The following is a 21,700-nucleotide window of genomic DNA, read 5'->3' on the forward strand; positions in this document are numbered from 1 at the left end:
GCATAGCATTGACAAGGGATGCAATCAAGGCATTATCGTGGAATTCACCAGGTACACTGAAAAACTTGGGCAGCAGGGTGATTTCAATTGCAAACTCATAGTTTGGCCGGTCATTTGAAAACAGATTGAATGCCTTGACATAGTCAGACTCTATGAATCCAGCAATTCTTTTCATCTCTGACATGAAGTGGTCATAAAATCGTTCCTTTGCTCTGGTGTAGGATTCAGTGAATTTTGCATCGTCCTTAATGCTGCCAGCATACTTTCTAAGGAGTGGATGAATGTCATACATAAACTCCTTCGCTTCGCGATTTACAACAAAAATGATGGCACTGGTTACTAGGCCTTCAAGTCGTGCTACAGCCTCTGGATGGCTGATGTTCAGAACTTTTGCTGCAGTAGAAGCAGTAAAGGGGCCACAAAACAGAGAAATTGAGACAGCTGCTACTTTCAGGCTGTCAGATGGCAGGGTATTGAACATTTCTTCAATCACAGATGCTTCATCTTCATCAACTCCTTCTTTTTCCAAATCAAATGCTTTTTCTTTAGCATCCTCTGCTGATTTGGACTGCACTGGAAGAGCTGCAGCCTTCTCTTTTGAAGCCACAAGTCTTTCAAGTTCATCCACCAGATCACTGGGAGCTTTTCTACCCTGCATCAAAATAGCTTCCACACCTTTGAGAAGCAGTGGCTTTCCTTTGCATGCGGCAAGTAGCTTCTGCTTCTGCTGAGTACTAACATCAGATGTCTCCTTAGAAAGCAGGATTTTCTCTGAAAAAGAATCTTTCAGAGGTTTCAGTTCATAATCTGACACTTGTTTTACATCCTGCAATTGAGTTCTTGATGTCAGAAGGATGCTTAAACCTTTAACTTTACTACTGTCATCTAATTGTGAAAGCTTCCCCAGAAACATCATAAAAGCTGTCTTCAAGTTCCTGCCTTCCTTCCCCTCTCCAGCAGTGAACTGTTCCACGTTGTCCAGTAGAAAGAGAACACGCTTGCCCTTGCTTTGTTCTCCAATGTGCTCATGAATTTTGTCAACAACATTGTTCAAGCTTACGTAGCCAACCGGAACAGAAAGTTCAAGGGTATTCAAGATATTAAGATATATTGTCCTCGTGTCTTTAGCCTCCCTTAAGTCGAAAACAAAAGAATTTCCTCGCCATTCTGCACAAATCTCTTTGGCAAGCGTTGTCTTTCCTACTCCAGCCGAGCCGTGTAAGTTGACAACCGATCGCTGCCCTGTTTCAAGTCTTTTCCTAATATTCTTGAAATCGTCGCTCCTTCCCTGCAATTCCTTCTCCCGATCAGCTTGAGGCGGAAGAGAGGCCTTGAAATTGTCAATAGAGTCACTGATGTCCTTTTCTTTGTTTGACTTCGTCGCCACAAACTCTTTGACAACGGTTAGGTTCGTTTCCGACACATAACGAAGCTTGCACAAAAGGTTCAAACATGAGAGCAGATCTTGATTATCTAGCGAATCAAATTGCTCTCCAAAAATCCTTTTAGAAGACTCCACAACATCTTCCGATTCCTCTGGAGAAAACTTCAAAGATATGTGTCTGAAAAGGCGATTTAACGCAAGCGAACTCTCCACAAATGTAGACGCCATGTTTGATGTTGCAGCTGACCGAATTACTGGGGCGCAGACGGAAGTACTTAGTCTTCCGCGCCGCGGTTAGGCCACTCAGTCACGCGATGTCCTGGTGAGTCACGAAATGGGAATGCTCTTTAAGCTAACGCGAAGAGATAAGAAAAAGTGGTTGCTGGACATGTATTTTACCTGTAAGAGCGTACCCCTATAAATCCCACCAAAACTGAACCGTCAAAGTAATGAAAACGGTTTGGTCACGCGTAGTCCTGTTGAGTCACGAATGCTCTTTGAGCTCACGCGAGGAAGAAAAATATGAAAATGAGAAAAAGAAGGAGGGCAGGTGTTTTACCTATTAACTCATGTTTAATCAATATGGTTTTGTCTGACGATACGATAACAAAAACGCAGTTTTCAAATTGGGATCAACCCTCAGTGACTGTCTCAGAAAATCGTGCCCCTTAAATCACACCAAAAATTAACATTAAAACGAGTAGTAATCAAAGATTATAGTGCGTCGCCTTAGGCCCTTAGGCACTTAGCTGAGTTGCATAAATCATGTTAAGATTATGGGAACCTGTTAGTATAGTTGCAAAACAATAGGTTATTGTCGAAAAAGGGGTTATTGTCGTTCCCGTGGTAGATACAATAACAATAAGTGTAATTCAATTTAATTCAATTTTATTCACACTTGTTCGAGCGAAATACAATATATTCTATAGTAAGAAAAATTAAACATGCAGAGCAATTTATTGAATGATTTTACCTTCTAGGGAAGAAGTGCGTAGTGGCCAAAGGAGTAAGGCTTTCGTGTTGGCCACTACCTCTGTGCAGTTAAATAAAATAAGGGGAAGTAGAATTTGTAACACTGGTTGAAGAGCTCTGCTAGTTAAATTAGGCTTGAGGGAGGAAAATACAGTAAGGAAAAAAGTGTTTACAACGAATACATAAGTTTATAGTATACGCTAAATTTTATATATTATTTATGTTTGGCTATCAAGTAGAAAAAGTTTGTATTTCTTCTTAAAAACATTGTAAGGCAGACACTTAACTACTCTTAACCGTGCTAAACAATAATTAGTTCTAGAAAACGGTCTGTACAGGTTTTGACTAGTGGCAAATCTGGTATTATATCTATGAATATCAGAAGCTAGGGAAACAAGATCATGGAGTGCAGGGGGTGTTTCTTTTTTATTTTTTTGTAATTTATGCACAAGGGAACCAATTTTCAACTTAAAAATGTTCTCTAGCTTAAGGATTTCTATTAGTGTAAAGTATTGTGTTGCATTTTCTCTTTTGTCTACAAAGAAGATGCAGCGAAGGCAGTTATTATGGCTTATTTTTATCTTTTTTTAATTTTGTTTGACATGCAGTACCCCAGCTCATTAACCTGTAATTTAGATACGGATATATGAGCGTATAGTATAGCTGTTTTTAAGCGTGTTCATAGAGACATAGTATCTAAGTTTATATAAAATTCCAATGTTTTTTGTAATTTTGTTGTTAGTGTACTGGAGCGGGGCATCCCATGTTAGACAATAGGGACCTTAAGCAGAGACGACGACGACGACGACGACGAAACTTAAAAAATAACCTTCGCGTCCTCTGAATAAATTCGCGATGATTTATACTCTCTCAGTTTGTGCAAAGTAGCCGAATTATCGAGGAGCTAACGTCGTAGGGGCGCCTTTAAAGTTCAGAAAGAGAAAGGAAAATTAATCATCATGCGTTCACGTTCTTCATAAAACCTGAAATTTGGTCATTTCACGTTGTCGTTTTGCAGAGGACGACAAAGAAATGTACCAAAGTGTATAATGCACGTGCAGAGCCAGTGTTTTGCTAATTAAAACTATTGTTTTTTTAACGTTCTCGTTGACGTCGTCGTCGTCGCTGCTTAAGACCCCTAATCATCGATAAAGACGCCCAGGTATTTGATTTTAGATTTTTGATCTATGTCACAGGCCGATACTCGAATATCAACTTTCTTCCTAGGCGAGGTTATTAACACATGATGGGTCTTCTTGAAGTTAATTGATAGCTTATTTGCTGCACAGCATTTTAAAAAATTTCCAAGTTCTTCATTTATAACTCTTTGTAATTGCTCTGGGTCGTTTGATGAATGCGAGAGTACTTGCTAAGTATTGGATCCCGGCAAAAAAGGTTCCAACCTTCAAAGAACCTAAGAGTGGGGGACTTGATGTTGGTAATTGACCCAGACGCACCAAGACGGGATTGGAAACTTGGACGAATAGAGGCAGTGCATCCTGGCAAAGATGGATTGGTACGAGTCGTAGACGTTAGAACTAAAGGAGTCGTGAAACGAAGACCAATTTCCAGAATTTCACCGCTGGAATCTGAAGAGTACTAAGTGACCTGACGGAAGAGTGACGTTAGCTAAACAGTGCACCATGAACACTTGGAGGAACATTAGAACAGTTCACGATTTGTTTAGTCACAGATTTTAAGTCTAAATCTGACAGATTAAACATTTGAACATTTGACATTTGAACATTTGAAGTTAACATTTGAACAATTTTCCTTATATTTGTAAAAGAAACCGATCGAAGTGTTGAATTTTCAATGAAAAGTAAATCCTGGAGGGGGAAAGTGTTAAAGATTATTTTCTGTTCCTTCCTTTTTCTAAAATAAATTTTGAAAGAGCAACCGGAAGTTATGTTTAGCGCGCAGATTGATTGACAGCTTAAAATAAAAGAAGCCGGGTTAAGGGGAAAAGTGCTGACGCCATGGAAAAAATCTAGTGTGGATGTTTTGTCGTTTTTTAAGGGACTTTTACTGATCAATGGGAATCTGGACTTTCTTTGGAATTAGGATTGGGAAATTTAGGAACCTAAGGAGAAACATTTTCTTAGGCCTTTAGGCACTTAGCTGGGTTGAATAAATCATGTTAATATTACCGTATCTGGACGTCAAGATGCTATTGTGACGTTGCAAGATAGAACCGACATACAACCTATTTTCTCGATTTCTCGAGCTACGAAACGCGCACGCTGGGCATGATGGACAGTATTGGGACGTCACGTATGACGTTTCAAGATGGAACCGACATAAAACCGCGTTTCTCGATTTCTCGCGCTTAGGAACATGCAGAACGCCCCGATTAGGAAGCGTCTAATAATAAGCGTGCCAGAAGCCCATCGACTGTGTTCCTGTTACCAAAAAAACTCATCAAGCAAAAGTAAGTTATTACTTTTGTTTTCGGGGGCAGCGCAATAATAATATTATTTTACCAGTAACCATCAGTGTTCAATGTTTTATTAAAAGATACAAAAAATAATGGTTAAACTACGATGTCATTATATTTTAAAAAAGATCAGTTTAAAAGTTTCGGTTGTTAAAAATGCTCTTTCAAGGAGATTTCGTAAAAATATGAAATGATTTCAATTCCCGCATGGGGAGAGTTGGCTTATCCCACTCTTAAAAATAGCGGTCACGGTTAAGGTTCTTTCTCCTTCAGTTTAACGTTTTATAGCTGCCACGAAGAATCCCGCCATTCAACGTAAGTAAACTTTAATAAATAAGCAACATGTCCACGTAAACGTTTATATACGATAAAGCAGTTCTCAAACTTGGACAGGGGATTATTGATAAGTTCGACTGTAAAGAGTTAACAGTCAGCATCTTGGATTTAAAACACTCGAAGCTTCATTGAAGTTTAAGGCGATTAAAAGACCGCTTATTACGGCTTCGTTATACCTTACTGATAATCCATTACGGATCGGTATGCATACATTAACATTTATAATTACAACAGCATATTAAAGTCTCTACTATATATGCAGACAGTATCTTCGGCACTGTAGAACTACCTTTTTTTTCGTGTAGGTTACTTTAACTTGACTGAGCGTTGTTTGAATGAGTTTTTCTTTTGTTTTGATTCTCGAATTTCGGATGAGTGCTTTTTTGTGTCAAGGAAGGACAAGTGGGATAAAGCTTTATAGTTCACGTTTGATCTCTAAACATAATAGGCTGCACTCTGAACTCAAAAAAGCTTGTCAGTCATTTCTATGAGAGACTGTAACTTGTTATCTGTAATTCGTCCTGGAAAACATGAGCTGTTCACTCTTTGGTAACAAAAAAATATTAATGACAAAAACAACTTATCGTCGGTTTGCCACCAACCTTAGGTCCTGCGAAAACCGAGCTTTCCACATAAAAACTTGCGATGAAAACTCTGAAAGACTGTTTACGATGAGCTACCCCCTCACCAAATTTTAGCTGGTTTTTACTTAAACTGATTATCATTTTTAATATTTATTTATGTATTGTAAATTGTCACTGAAAAACCACTATGGGGAGTATCAATAAAGTATTGTATTGTATTGTGTTGTGTTGTGTTGTGTTGCGTTGCGTTGCGTTGTGTTGTGTTGTGTTGTGTTGTGTTGTGTTGTGTTGTGTTGTGTTGTGTTGTGTTGTGTTGTGTTGTGTTGTGTTGTGTTGTGTTGTGTTGTATTGTATTGTATTGTATTGTATTGTATTGTATTGTATTGTATTGAAAATGAACCCGGGTGGAATATTTGTCAGTTTGGTTGTTGCATAAAATAAAAAACAAATTGACCTGTGTATTATTGGAATGAGTGAATGTCTTGCTGATCGGAGTCGAGATTTTATGGGACAACGTTGATTCAGTGAATGAACCGATCTTGGGACACGTATCTGGCATCCCCCGCAGATATTGGAGGGGCGGATGATATCATCACCAAATTGGCAAAGGAGAGAGAACTTGGGATCGAGATCATCGAACGCGCTTTCTAATCTTTGATTATTACTAGTAAAGATATTGTCTATAGCAGCATCATAATTGCACTTGTCACTTGTCAGTTGCGAGTAAAATTGCAACAGATTTGAATTAATGATAGAGGCGTGTAGCAATAAAATAAAAGTGTGTAAAAATAAAAAGATAACGCCAATTAGCAAAGGAGCAGAAAAATGGATGCCAAAACAGGCAAGAAACTGAATGCGCAAGAGATGAAATGAATGCGGTGCCGGGATTCCTTGATTATTCTTTGAAATTTGGTATTTCCATGATCACGAATTGCCAGCAATACATCTGAACAAGCTTTGCAACAATCTTTAAATTGTTCCAGATTAAGGAAAAAATGAGACGCCCTGTCCCTAGTCAAATACTCATGAATAAGAGTCGCTAGGTCATCCTCAGTACTTCGTAAAATCCTTTTTCCCAGTCACATTATATGCCAGATATCACAAGGACCCAAAACCCCAACGCTCTCCGAATTCTCCCTCAAGATTTAGTACAATTCATTATTACAATAAGTAATGAGTAATATTGTAAGCGCTGTAAATATTATTAGTAAAGTGACAAGTTGTAAGTAGTGTAGTTATTCTAAGTATTGTAAGCATTATTCTTGGTATTGTAAGTAAAGCATGTTTTATACATTTAGTGTAATAAGTATTGTAACTTTGTAAGTAATGTAAGTAGTGCTTGATATTGAAAATATGTGCCTAAGGTTAATGAAAATCGTAAAAAAAGAGAGAGAAAAAAAAATAGTAACTCATTTTTTCAAATTACCCCATGCTGTTCATCAGTTTCGAATGTGGCACGGTACAGATTACGTAAACCACTTACACGTCACTGAAAATAATCTTGACCGTTAAGTTGTCCTTTTTTCATCTTTGAAGATTCGCAACGTGTTCTGTTAAGCTTCGTTCAAGATGTAGTCATTGAGTTCGTTGGAGAAACCAGCCACAAACCGTCTCCCAGCGTATTTCTGAGCATTTAACCTTGTTCCGCTGCATGTTTCTCGATTCAAGCATTCAAAAAGGATCAAGGAATCCCTACACATTCCTTGGGAAAACTTATTTTAAACAAACAGCTCTGTCCTATTAATTTAACCCTTTCTCCTAAATTCATCTCTTGCGCATTCTGTTCTTTGCCACGTTTGGTATCCCTTTTTTTTTCCTTGGCTAATTAGCGTTATCTCAGTTTCACTTTCTAAACACTTGTAATTTTATTGCTACACGCTTCTATATATTATACAAATCTGCTGTAATTTTACTCGCAAATGATTATGATCATAGTATGATCAAAACATGTCTTATGTTAAAATAAAAATTGTTGTCCATTTTTTCCTAACATGTCTCGTAGCGCACCAATTGCAACCAGTCCTATAATCACATTTAACTGCAGAAAAATATTTGTCCACCGCGATACTTACTAAAATAAAGAACTGGAAACAGTTTTAGGGATTAAAGAATGAGGTATGGAAAAATTGAATGGGAAATGAGAAATCACAATTTTTTTTTGTTTAGTATTGCAAAAATAATTATTAACCTCTATGACATTAATAGAGGTAACAAAGGTGAGCGAATACTAAAATACTCCAAAGGTACTTAACCACTACTCAGAGGTGATTCCATGCCCAGACTACGAGGGCAGGTAAGAAGGCATTCTCGACTCCAGAGCTCTTCCCTTTTGCGCATGACTGACGGCGTATGACGTAGTCAAAGCCGAGCGACTCTGGGGTCGAGAATGGTAAGAAGGCGAAGGAAGTAACCAAGGCAACAAACAAGGTAACAAACAGACCACTCATAGTTTAGGATACTTATCGTTTGGACTTTAGCGATTATACGAGCCACGTCAACGAGGGTCACGAGAACGTCGGGAAGAAGAGGTTGATTTGAAAAAGGATCGCATTTCAATATACATTTACGGTTATTTTGAGACTTGGTCTTCTCTGTACGAAAAGACCTTTTTATGGAGAACGTTTACCTTTCCGTAAATTTTCTTTCCTCAGTCTAACCATGAGTTTAGTTCGACAATGGTAGACAAATTTAATGACTTTGAATAATCCTGAAATTATGCAAAAGAACATTTTACTACAGGTGCCCCAGTCCTAAGCTCTAACTGTGCAAATGACAGTTTTTATTATATAAACACCAATAAAATACCAGGTGAGCTTTCGCGCGAAAGCGCGATATCTTCACACGTGAAAATAACCCCGTTACCATGGTTGCATAATAACTCGCGCCTTTCGCATCGAAAATGAAATGGTTTAGTATTTCATTGGTGTATATATAATAAATAGAACATTACATGGCCGCTTGGAGATAAAAATTTCTCTTCTCGTGTTGAAAAATATTTCACTCGTTCGCGAATATTTTTCAACACTCGAAGAGAAATTTCGTATCTCCACGCAGTTATGCAATATCCTCTATATAATGACCTTTGTATCGTAAGAAAACATTTCTAACAAATAATTATTGGAACACTCTTTTTTATTCATTCAAAGCGTCTCCAACGAGATTTAGAATTAAGAGAAGTAAAAACAACGATCTGAATATCCAAAACCCACACAAGACACAAATGGACAAGAAAATGAGTTCGGTTAAGTAATTGTTAATCAAAAATCTTTTGTATTTCTCCCTCCAACTAAGAAACTTTTATCCTTATAAATAATTTCGATGTCACGTTAAGGCTATTGTGACACTGAAATTACAGTAGCTCTTGTTATCTGGGCATGCAATCACCTGTCATAGTAGTTGACTAACTTGGGAATTTTCAATGTTTGCTAACTTAACTAACAGGTGAAACCCTGTTTCTTCTTTCCTCTTTTAATCTAGCCCTAAACATATACAGTAATTTTTAACGTGTTTACTTATCGTCATTTATAACCTTACGCCTGGTTCCGATATACACGTAACAACGATGGCCCAATCACTTTTTTCTGATTGTGTTTCCGATTCTATTTTCCATATGCGTGATTGCTTTACCCAACCTCATTTCGTGACATCGTGGAAAAGGGCGCGAAATACGCTCTACGGATTGTGTTGGACTGTGCCATTGTTTGATAGACCACCAGTTTTGCTCTGAACGCCACTTTTTTCCTTTCGATTTTTCCTCGTTTTAGCGTTGTTGATTGTGGTAAACAACACGTAGAGATAAAAATTTTCTATATATTGCGTCTTGTTTGCGATCATTGGTGATCATCGGCGACTGGACGGGGATGAACGTAAAAGACGTTTCCATTTATGCAAACTGTTTGCGATCAAGCCATTATAATTGTTTGCGACGAAGTTACGCGCATATGGAAACTAGGCTTTTGACGTAATTTCTTGAGCTGTCTATTGATCCGCTTGCTTCAACTGTACATCATTTATAAAAAAAAAAATCCATTCTTAACTGTATCTACCGTCTGACAGTTTAAACACCTTTTTTCCATTTGTGTAACACCATTGTCACGAGGAAGCCTTATACTTTAAGCCCTACGGTTTCACCTAATAATTCCCCGTCATTTTCTGTTAAGTTTTTTCTTTCCTTTTCGTAATGTTTTATTTTATTTATTTATTTATTTTTAATTTGCGCGCGGTTAATTGAACAAAAAAATAAACAATAATTACTTATCTCGCTGAAGTTTTTGGACGTTGTAAAAGAGGTCAAAATATACTTTAATATATTTACGATATTTAGGTCAAAATATATTATAATACATGTATTTACAACGCTTTAGAATACATTTTTTTTCATATAATATATATATATTGAAGAAATAAATAGCAAGAATTTCTTTTCTCTCTAAATTCTTTTGACGTTCTAAAAGAGGTGAAAATATCTTTTAATATACTTATAATATTTAAGTCAAAATACATTATAATACATGTATTTACAATACTTTAGAATATTTTTTTTCATGTAATTTAGATATCTACAATACTTTAAAATATATTAAATTAAAACGTTTTTAAAAATTACTAACAATACTACTAACGTCCCCATGATTTTCAAAGGAACCCTTACTCTTGCCTCTGAAGTTCATAGCTACAACACCAGATTTGTATCGAACCTTAATTTTCATCGGCGGAGGATAAGGAATAATTATGGAGCTGCCACTTTCTCATTTGCTGGGTCTAAAATTTGGGAAAAATTCCCTCTAAATTAAAAAAAACTCCTATATAATAGCTCCTACAAGCAATACAAATTGTATCTTTTAAATACCCGATGAGCATTTGATTTCTCTGCCCTCATTATTAATTATCATTTCTATTGTTTTTATGTAAAAATGGTAGTATGATTCTATGCACTCTTATTATTCTTGTCTTTTGTTCTGTTCTTCTAGTTAGTTGCACATTATACGCCAGTTAGCTGCACGTGGCAGTGACCAACTCGAAAGCCTAAGCTCCTTTGGTCACTGCGCACATTTTACCTTTGATATTTATGTAATTTAATGTTGTCTTTATGTTACTTTTGTGATGTATTGTAATTTCCTTTTGTAGTAAACTTTTGAAATAGTGCATAAATAAAAAAAATCTGAAATCTGGAAATCTAAGGACCGTAGCAAGCATGAGACAAGACGAGGCACTTGCATCGCCTAAGTTTTGTCCAGAAATAAAAAAAATACTCGGTTAGATGAAAAAATAATTTCCAAAAATCATTTGCGATTGCGTCCTGAAAGATTAACCCACATAAGATGAGCAAATTCATGAGAAACTTCGAATGATTCTTTGTTTAAAATGAAATGTGTGGCAACAGACATTTTCAAACAAGGTTGGAATGGGAGAACTTGGAAAGTTCGAAAAGGTAATTCGCAGTCATCCAAACCCGACCACGTTAATTAAAGTCGTTATTTCTGTCGCCATGCATCATAACCAACAGCCATAACGGCTATGGTTAAAAAAGGAAGAAGGCCTACACGACCCCTTCTCCGTGTTTGCCGCTTTTTCTCTCCGTTTTTCTACCATTTAGCTTCTTGTGGATTCTTGTGTACATTCATGGCGGCTTTCTACAGTATTACTAGGAATTGGAGTATTGGTAATACTGAATAAGATGCTGTGGGTAACCGTCGCTTGCTTCAATTACAGTCGACCTCGATAGTCACTGATTTCATTATTATGAGTTCTGTGGCTTTCCTTTTATTTTAAATATAATTTGACCTATTGTTCTGTCCATTTTGCGACTACGCCTTTTATGCCGAAAGAACCATGAGGCTGTGTTAAGAGCAACTCAAAAAGTTTTCCAGAAACTTGCAAGATAATTAGGCTATTGTACGGTCGAAGCAAAGATTTAGATCATATCCCATAACAATAATGTCAACAAGAAAGACTGCAAGAAATATCACGCATTTAAATGAACCGGATAAACCCACAAGCGGTAAAAGAAGCATATTAGTCGCAAAAAAGAAAAAACAAGAGGTCAAATTCACAAAAAAAGAGAATAGGCAAAGGCCACAAAACTCGTAATAGAGACATGACCTTTGAGCTCATAATTCAAAGACGGATAAACTATAATTCAGTTCATATCAAATTCTCCAATTCCTGTCATAAACGATAAATGTACAAAAGAAACTAAACTGGTCGAAAGACGGAGAGAAAAACAAGCGGCCACAACGAAGAAGGAGTGGTGCGGCCGTTCACTCTTTAAACGATAATCAAATGTTCCCCAACCACACCCCTGAGTCGCAGCCACAGAGACAGCTAATGTTCTGGGAGAATGCCCCAAAACTCCAGTCAAGGCTCGCGCCTTCTGCTCCAACAGCACTTGCCCCGCCTCAGCTGAAAGTCTGGCTACGACCCTGACAAGTATCGCCAAAGAATGCCAGGTGGCTTCTGACAAAGTGACAAGGATTGGGGGGGGGGGGGGGGGGGGAGGTCTTTTGATTATTGAATCTGAATCAGGGTTAAAGACATTCGAATTTTTCTAAAATTACTGTCGATGAATCATACTAGAGTAACGGTGGCGAACTGTTGGAATGCAAGCAGTAAATTTAACAGGTTCTATGTCAGTTTAACCTTTCTCTCCGTTCCACAAGTCTGTCATGAGTAGAACCTTTGTCACAGCTTGGTAGCAGGTCATCATGGAGAGACTGTATGACCAGTGAATGAATTATCAATAACTGATCTGAAAACAAAAACGAAAACAGCTGTTCCTTTTGAAGATTCGACAGTTATTTTCTAGCAAAAAAAAATCAGGTCAGGTCGCACAACAATTTTTTCTTAAAGAACTTATTCATTATTTTGATTGTGTAAATGAAAAATTCGAAGATAAGAGATGACTTAGTTATGTGTATATAAACAACATACAGGGTTCATAGTACTCTATTAAAAGCTCATAATTCGCGACTACCAGTTTTTGTGTTTCTATCTTTAAAAAACACCGCGACACGAACGTCAGTCGCCAAATGCTTTTTTGTTGTTTCAAAAGATGATATCGTACAGTCGAAACCTTGATCAGAGGTCCTTCTTTCTTCTCTATTTTCTCAAAAACCAAAAAATGTAACCAACATATCAGCAAATCATACAAAAAGTGCAAAAATATTTTCGAAACAAAGTTAACATTACCTACCTCAACGCACCTTAGGTTTTAAACCGGCCCAGCATATTTTTCTATGAATTGAACGTTTGGACGCTACTAGGCAGAAGATTGCTGGATCTTCTCTCCTGAAAAATTAGGAGTCATGAGAACAAACTAACCCACAAATATACATCGAGCCTTGTAATAAGAGGACTTAAGGACAGAAAAGAAATCTAGAATAAAACTTCCATAAAGTGAAAGAAATTATGGCAACTATTGCCAGTTGCAAGCAGAAAAACTAAAATAATTCAGTCAATAAAAGGCAATGTAGTTTGCACTGTGTTGTCACTTGTCAATCAATCCCAGCAAAAGTGTATCAACGTCCTAGGAGATATTAAATCGAACATTATGTTGAAGAATTTCGACACTACATGGTATCTACAGTGTAATACCTTGGTAAATAGAAATTAGCTACAAAAAGTAACGGGATTTCGACCTGAACTTTTACTTTTTACTCATTCGAGAATGAAAGGAAGACGGACATGAAATTGAAGCTTTACCATCAAGCATTCTCCACATTTTGTTCACAAGGCCTCTGCATTGTTCCTCCCAACTGTAACGCTTTTTATAGGATTCTCTGAGTGCCTTGGCCTCTTCAAGCCGCTTTTTTCTATCCTTGAGGCGAACATTTACAATTGCTTCTGCCCACTCTTTAGGTTCATCCGAATCAACTATGCATGTGTCACCGAAAGGTATGTCTTGTAATGCTCGAGCAAATCCTGAATTACAACCAACAAGAATGGGCAAACCAGCTGACAAGGCTTCAAGGGCAACAAGACCAAATCCCTCTGATTTGGACGGCATGATGGAGAGATCTACTTCACACAATAAGTCCCTCATCTTCTCCCTGCTCTCTATAGACTTTCTTACAAACAACTGCTTTTTAGCGATACCACAGTTGAGTAGCTTCTCTTGAATATCTTTCTGCTTTCCATCGGGGGCACCCACAAAGATAAGATGATAACGTTTCTTTTTCAGCCAGTCATCAGCAAATGCTGCTGCAGCGATGTTGTATCCCTTCAGTTCGAAGTCCTCGTCATCAGCACGACCACACAACAACACTTTGAAAATTGAATTTTCTTTACCACGTTGCTCTAAGTCCCCAAATTCGCTTTCAAAAAGTCCTGGAGTGACTGGAAAAATATCTTTCTTGATGCGTCCTAGATACGAGGTGTAATCCTCCTCTAATCTTGGTCCAACAGGCATAACAACATCGGCAAGTTTACAGAGATCGAGTTCGTTTTGGTGTTTCTTTTCACCTTTTGCTATAGCCTGAGGATAGCTTTTGTACTTGCCAAGATCTTCCGCATTAATATGTACCACTTGAATCCATTTGCAATTGAGATTCTGGGCAGAGTCTCTTATAACTTGTCCTTGTCGACCAAGCTTCACACCATGGCCAATAATGACATCAATTCTGTGGTCTTGAGGTGGAAAGCTCAGCCAATCAAGAGTTTCCTCGTAGCCAGCGCGTGCCTTTGCGTCAACAACAGTGATGCCATAACTCTGAGCTTCTGTCTTGTCTTGACAAGCACCCTCAGGAACTAAGAGAGATACTTTCACTTCAGGATGATGTGACAGGTGAATAGCAAGTTCTCTGTTAAATGTTGACAAACCACCAGCTGACGAGCCCCACTCGCTACCAAGGAGAGTCACTTTCAAGCTATCTCTGGTGGACGATGGGTGTTTCTGTTCGGGTCCTTTTTGCAAAGTGGAAACTTGTGAGCTCTGCAACAAAATACAACAGGCTATTACAAAAATCTTAGTTTGATTCACAGTAACTAAATATATGCCTCACACATTAAAAAGAGATTACAAGGACATGAAAGGACGACGTTACGCAGATAAATCTTATACATTTTAACCGCTACAATTGTTCATATATTACGAGTGTGGCTATTTTAAAGTTTAGCAGCTACTTTTGAAAGCCGTTTCTCAGGCTCTGTCAGTGGCAAAACCGTTCACACAGTACTGGCGAATCCACAGAAACGTTGAAAATCTGAAAACTCAGTGACATATCATTTTGTTTAAAGAGAATACCTTTCAGAAATGGTTATTCTTGAATACCAAAACCGATTTGTACTAACGTAATGTTGTAACCTACGTTATTCCTTTTTGTCGGTGGTACACTGAATTCATGATCTTTGATATATTTCATCATATAATGTAAAATACTTACTCGTACTTCTCCTTGTTTATGGAAATTGTTCGTGAAATTTGAATCAGAAGGTAACTGTAAAAGCGAGGATAAAACAAACCATCAGTTGTTGAAAAGGAGGCAACTAACATTTCAGACTATTTTTTTAAAGCTGTGTGATCTGAGAAAGTAGATGTTTTGCGTCGCCGCTACCAGTTCGACGATTTACAGTTGAGCCAGGCCAAGCGTACGCCTCTAGATTCTATTAATGAATGGATTATTCATTCATTCATTCATTCATTCATTCATTCATTCATTCATTCATTCATTCATTCATTCATTCATTCATTCATTCATTCATTCATTCATTCATTCATTCATTCATTCATTCATTCATTCATTCATTCATTCATTCATTCATTCATTCATTCATTCATTCATTCATTCATTCATTCATTCATTCATTCATTCATTCATTCATTCATTCATTCATTCATTCATTCATTCATTCATTCATTCATTCATTCATTCATTCATTCATTCATTCATTCATTCATTCATTCATTCATTCATTCATTCATTCATTCATTCATTCATTCATTCATTCATTCATTCATTCATTCATTCATTCATTCATTCATTCATTCATTCATTCATTCATTCATTCATTCATTCATTCATTCATTCATTCATTCATTCATTCATTCATTCATTCATTCATTCATTCATTCATTCATTCATTCATTCATTCATTCATTCATTCATTCATTCATTCATTCATTCATTCATTCATTCATTCATTCATTCATTCATTCATTCATTCATTCATTCATTCATTCATTCATTCATTCATTCATTCATTCATTCATTCATTCATTCATTCATTCATTCATTCATTCATTCATTCATTCATTCATTCATTCATTCATTCATTCATTCATTCATTCATTCATTCATTCATTCATTCATTCATTCATTCATTCATTCATTCATTCATTCATTCATTCATTCATTCATTCATTCATTCATTCATTCATTCATTCATTCATTCATTCATTCATTCATTCATTCATTCATTCATTCATTCATTCATTCATTCATTCATTCATTCATTCATTCATTCATTCATTCATTCATTCATTCATTCATTCATTCATTCATTCATTCATTCATTCATTCATTCATTCATTCATTCATTCATTCATTCATTCATTCATTCATTCATTCATTCATTCATTCATTCATTCATTCATTCATTCATTCATTCATTCATTCATTCATTCATTCATTCATTCATTCATTCATTCATTCATTCATTCATTCATTCATTCATTCATTCATTCATTCATTCATTCATTCATTCATTCATTCATTCATTCATTCATTCATTCATTCATTCATTCATTCATTCATTCATTCATTCATTCATTCATTCATTCATTCATTCATTCATTTTCATTCATTCATTCATTCATTCATTCATTCATTCATTCATTCATTTTAAATTGCACGGATCAATGTTCAAATTAAAATCGATTCTTATTGCATAAAAGCAATAGCCTGTAAAATTCAAACTACAGTACATTTGAAACAGTTCGTTCGCTCAAACCGTTCTCGCATGTTGACGACACGTTCATATACTCCATTATGCAAATTTGGTCATTTCATGCGATCAAGAGCACAAAGTCAAGCGCTTGCAAATGAGTCAGGCTGAAAACGTCCAGTTTATCTTTCATGTATAACATTACCCTCCTTGTGGCATGAAAAATTGTTGCATATTTCAACAGACTGTTCATTATACCGCCAAGAATAGCGAAAAACGTGTGCCGAGGGTCATTGCCATTGTCGAAGGTCAACTGAAGTGAACATCTTTCACTGTGAGTTCGCATACTTTTCGCTTATATTGCATATACCTCAAAAAGAGAACTGCTTATTATGATAAAACGCGTCCAATCTTTTTTTTCAGATTTTTGAATAACTAACGGAATAAACGCAAGTATAAACGTCGTAAAATGTCCATTTAGTGCTGGTGATCATTAGTAAGCTTACGCGACGACAGGACCCACTTACACTGTACCCGGTTGAAAAGAGCGAATTTGCCTACTGCAAATCACGAGAAATCTGCTATTACACAAAATCAAGAATTTTCGCTCTGAATGCTTTGAGAGGGGGTTTTCCGGGTTTCTGATTCTCTGGTTCCTTGCCGCCATTTCAGAGCACGTTCCACTTGGTATATCAGGCCATGCATTGTTCGTTAAATCCAATCAGAAATAGAATTTTGACTTGAATTCTTGAGACGACTAACGGGATCAATTTTCAAGTAATAGATTCATAAATAGGATCTTGGGGGGGGGGGGGGGAGGTACGCTTCACCTGGCTCGACTGTAGTAAAAAATTGACAATTGGTCGCAGACACATCCACGAACTGTCACCTCGAATTCAAATAGGACAGTGAAATAAACTTTCCCTTGATGTCGCGTGCAGGGAAGAAATACACCAAAGATAATTTGTATGCCCCCAGGCAAAACAAAAAATTGGCTTAAAGTTTCAATTCACGAGAACTTTTAAAAATACTTCATTGCAAATACCATGCACCGCACAATGTTTGGTATACGACATTTGAGAGCTGTTTCTGACATGGAGTCGCGTTTTCCTTCATTTATCTGTGTATTCTTACAATAAATACGTTGCAATTTTCTGAACGCCTGGAACAGGCTATAATAACTTCAATTTGGAATTTACACAAATATGCCAAATTAATACTCTAAGCAATTTATTTGACAAAAGTTCTCGTGTTTGTAAGAAACCTTTAAAGGTTCTATTGCTGATCATGACGATTGGCGAAAACAAACTGACCTACGAAGCTCCGTGGACCATAGTTAATAAAAGGCAATAGTTATGAAGCCCGACAAATTTCTTTGTTATATGTTTTTGTTAGCATTTTTGGCCTTGACAGTGCAAAGACGACAATAGATTTTGAAATGTGTTGGTGCAACTGACCAGTAGAAACGTTCGTGTTAAGATATTTAACTGTAGTGTGAACATTCAAACAAAGGATTGTGCACTGTCGTGGCCCTTCCAACATAAATTGCAGCACCATTGTTTTCATGGCAAAGTTTCATAACCAGTCCCTCAAATAACTATGCGTGGACCAACCTGGAACTATCAGCATTGGTCTCTTCAGTTCTTAAAAAAATACCTGAGCTGGAGACCTTAAAAAAAACACCGTGCCCAACATTTCTATCGTGTCCTGATCTTCCTGTCGTTTGGAGAACTCCACATGTAAGTCGCGGCGGCTAAAGTCAACATCAACAGGAAAGCTTTTCTCGGATGGTCCAGTTCCATGAAACCTTGTATAAACGAAAAATAGTAATAAAAGGAAATCAAGTCGGTGTTTGACATTCACCATAATAATTTTTTAATCAGTTGAAATAAGAACAATTTTCAATTCTTGTGAACAAAAATGATTTAGTTAAGGAAGCTCGAGGCAGTTTTTTTGGACTTAGGGTGGAAGTTTTGAAATTACAATCTCGCATACAAGATAAACTTCGATCTCCTTCATACTACATCATAATTTCAACATATGATCAAAGTTTATTTTCTCATTGGTTTCCAAGCAACAGCTATTACCATAGCAACGCAAGCGCATAGCCTCTCATTTTAAACATTGTCGATTATCTCGAAATCTAGTCAGACACTTTATGACGAAACTTTAGGGATTTAAACTACTCAATCTAGACAACTGGTAGGCGAAATTAGAAAAAAAATCTGTAAGAGCGTTTTCAGGTAAATAATGAATCAATTTTTATGGGGTGATTTTGTTTATTCCAGCATTTTCCACCAATATCTCTGGCAAAATTAAACTTGATACTTTGTCTTTTCTTTTAAAGGGTCTTTCCTCATAGCAAAACATTCTAAATGTATATTGAGCTTCATGGGTGTCTCCGATTTTAAGATATTTATGTTTAAAATCAGTGAAAATAAAGCGCAGATGAATAAAAAAAGTTCCTACTTTGCATAAATCGAGATATCTTTAAAATGCCCCCACAGATTTTTCCGTTAAATTACAAGCGGTTAAAGTAATACTTCTTTTCGATATCTACGCAAGTTTTAGGTTCAGGAACCGAAATTGGTGTTAGATAAGAAGGCTGAATCGTGGTCAAGTTTGAGTCGTTATTCGCTTTCTCCGAACAAGAATTTTATTTTGTTTGTCCCGGTCTATTTCACTTCTAGTCACGTGCTTTGAATATTTATCATAACGTAAAGTCGTGTAAAAGGTAAAATTTACAATGGAAGACTTGAGAAGCAGGAGCATATATTTATGTAAATTGTACCTTTTCCACGACTTCACGTAATCATAAATATTCACAGCACGTGAATAGCAGTGGAATAGACCGGGACAAACAAAATAAAACTCTTGTTCGGAGAAAGCGAATAATGACTGAAACTTGACAAAGATTCAACCTTCTTATCTAACACCGGTTTCGGTTCTTGAGCCTAAAAATTGCGTGAATATCGAAAAGAATTGTTACTCTAACCACTTGTAATTTAACAGAATAATCTGCCGGGGCATTTTAAAGATATCTCGATTTATGCAAAGTAGGAACTTTTTCATTCATCTGCGCTTTATTTTAACTGTTTTCAAACATAAATATCTTAAAATCGGAGCGCCCATGAAGCTCAATATACATTTAGAATGTTTTGCTATGAGCAATGACCTTTTAACAGAAAAGACAAAGTGTCAAGTTTTATTTTGCCAGAGATATTGGTGAAAAATGCTGGAATAAACAAAATCACCCCATAAAAATTGATTCATTATTTACTTGAAAATGCTCTTACAGATTTTTTTCTAATTTCATCTACAAGTTGTCTAGATTGAGTAGTTTAAATGCCTAAAGTTTCGTCATAAAGTGTCTGACTAGATTTCGAGATAATTGACAATGTTTAAAATGAGAGGCTATGCGCTTCCGTTGCTATGGTAATAGCTGTTGCTTGGAAACCGATGAGAAAATTAACTTTGATCATATGTTGAAATTATGATGTAGTATGAAGGAGATCAACGTTTATCTTGTATACGAGATTGTAATTTCAAAACTTCCACCCTAAGTCCAAAAAAACTGCTTCGAGCCTCCTTAAGCCATGATGTTCGTTTTATGTTAGTAGATCATCGACCTAAACACTCAAAGTAATTGTTCACTTATCAATGTCTTGAGGATTTCTGTCACATTTACGCTGGATTGAAAACACTTCTCTATATTAAATAAGGTGAGCGCTTGACAATGTGGAAGGGTTGTGGTGGAAGGGGGGGGGGGGTTGGGGGGGCCACGAGGTGAGGTCGATCTCGATCGGGCCATTAATGCCTTCTTCACGAACACCTTTCGGCTAAATTTATGATTACGATAAAAGTTCTGTTGATCATGTTGGGGTTGCACTTGCAAACATTTATACCAACAAAGTATCATTTTAACAAGAAGCTGTTTTCAGCTTAAACTCGGGCCATATTTGACTGCGTGGTGCGTAAGCCAACAATCTTTTAGCAGTGATAACCTCCAGCGTCGCTAATCCCCCAAATAGATAGATACAGAGATATAGTGAGGCAATAAGTAACCTCCCGATAGAATTGCATTTATTGCAGTCAGAACGAAATACAGGGGAAACCGACATTTGTCATACGAATGCCTTTTATAATCCCCGCGCTTTAATCCTTACGTTTTCACCTTTCGTTTAGAGACAAAAACCATTTGTACGGTCCTGATATGTATGTGACGCCGGGTCAATGACGGATCGTAATTCCGGTATGATCTAGAGTAACGTTACGCATCACGCGTACGATATCCTTGTACGTTTTTCAATGTTTCGCTGTTTATATTTTTAAATGAAATTGAGGGGAAAGCATTTGTTATTTACCTTTCATTTGAAGACAGGAACCGTTTCTACATGATTGTTTTTCTATAGTAAACGTGAGACATCTTTATCTATCTTGGCCCGCGGAGTCATAGACTGATTTAGTTGCCAAATTTTCTGTTAAACAAAACTAAATAAAAAACACTCCGGTTAGCCTAAATAGCACTCAGGTTAGCTTAAATGGCTCCCCGGGTAGCCTAACGGTTAGCAGTTTATGCCTCGCACGTCTGCCTCGCATTCCTCGCTGGCTCGCATATTATTTACACTCCTCACGGCCCGAGTACAAAGAACGCGACCGAGAATTTAAAGAATTTTATAACGCAACGAAAACTTAACTCGTGCCAGGCGAGTACAAAAAACGAGACCGAGAACAATAACTCTCGAAGTCTTATCTCTCGGCCCATCGCGACCCCAAAAAGAAAAAAGAATTTGATAATGCTACCGAAGTCGCCTTACGGCCCGAGTAAAAAGTTTACGGCGGGTAAGACATATAGAAAGACGTATAGCAGAAACTATACTTTTTTCTTTCAAAAATAAGCTAGAGACCTATTACTTTTCCAGATGTCTGTCACGTCTGCAATGGAGGTAATATCCGTTCTTTTACGTTGATTTCTCCTAAATGTGGCGTGTTATAACCAGTCGCAATTGTGAACTTGGTTAGTCTTTTTTTTTTCCTTTTTTCTGTTTGTATATTTTTCATTACTCCTGCTGTAAATTCGCCGGGGAATTCTTGAGTTGGGTTAAG

At 36.9% G+C, this 21,700-nt stretch overlaps 3 protein-coding genes and 1 pseudogene across 5 annotated transcripts in view; 1 reads left to right on the forward strand and 3 right to left on the reverse strand.

Annotated features, from left to right (window-relative positions):
• The window catches only part of LOC146458658 (uncharacterized), a 199,860-nt gene that overhangs the window by 18,980 nt on the left and 159,180 nt on the right, over nt 1-21,700 (reverse strand). The gene's annotated exons all lie outside the window — the stretch shown is intronic.
• LOC146458659 (uncharacterized) overlaps nt 1-21,700 on the forward strand; it is a 47,157-nt pseudogene that overhangs the window by 7,066 nt on the left and 18,391 nt on the right. The window lies entirely within an intron of this gene.
• Nucleotides 8,274-21,700, reverse strand: part of LOC146458660 (uncharacterized) — a 113,845-nt gene continuing 100,418 nt past the window's right edge. Inside the window, exon 14 of the mRNA XM_085090492.1 lies at nt 8,274-9,117. The gene's annotated coding sequence lies outside the window, so the exon portion shown is untranslated. The remainder of the gene's footprint in view (nt 9,118-21,700) is intronic.
• Nucleotides 13,008-21,512, reverse strand: LOC146458661 (uncharacterized). Of its 2 annotated transcripts, XM_085090512.1 has the most exons (4): nt 20,959-21,512; nt 18,251-18,401; nt 15,094-15,147; nt 13,008-14,642 (listed from the first exon to the last, which is right to left on the reverse strand). In XM_085090512.1, exons 2-4 carry the CDS (start codon nt 18,287-18,289, stop codon nt 13,359-13,361), a joined length of 1,377 nt encoding a protein of 458 aa, XP_084946638.1. In that variant the 5' UTR covers nt 18,290-18,401; nt 20,959-21,512; the 3' UTR covers nt 13,008-13,358. The 2 variants fall into 2 exon arrangements, with proteins under 2 accessions (XP_084946638.1, XP_084946637.1); XM_085090511.1 differs by lacking the exon at nt 20,959-21,512 and having other exon boundaries at nt 18,251-20,139.

This window comes from Pavona decussata, unplaced genomic scaffold, assembly GCF_977016875.1.
Source record: "Pavona decussata unplaced genomic scaffold, jaPavDecu1.1 SCAFFOLD_232, whole genome shotgun sequence".
NCBI classification, from domain to species: Eukaryota; Metazoa; Cnidaria; class Anthozoa; order Scleractinia; family Agariciidae; genus Pavona; species Pavona decussata.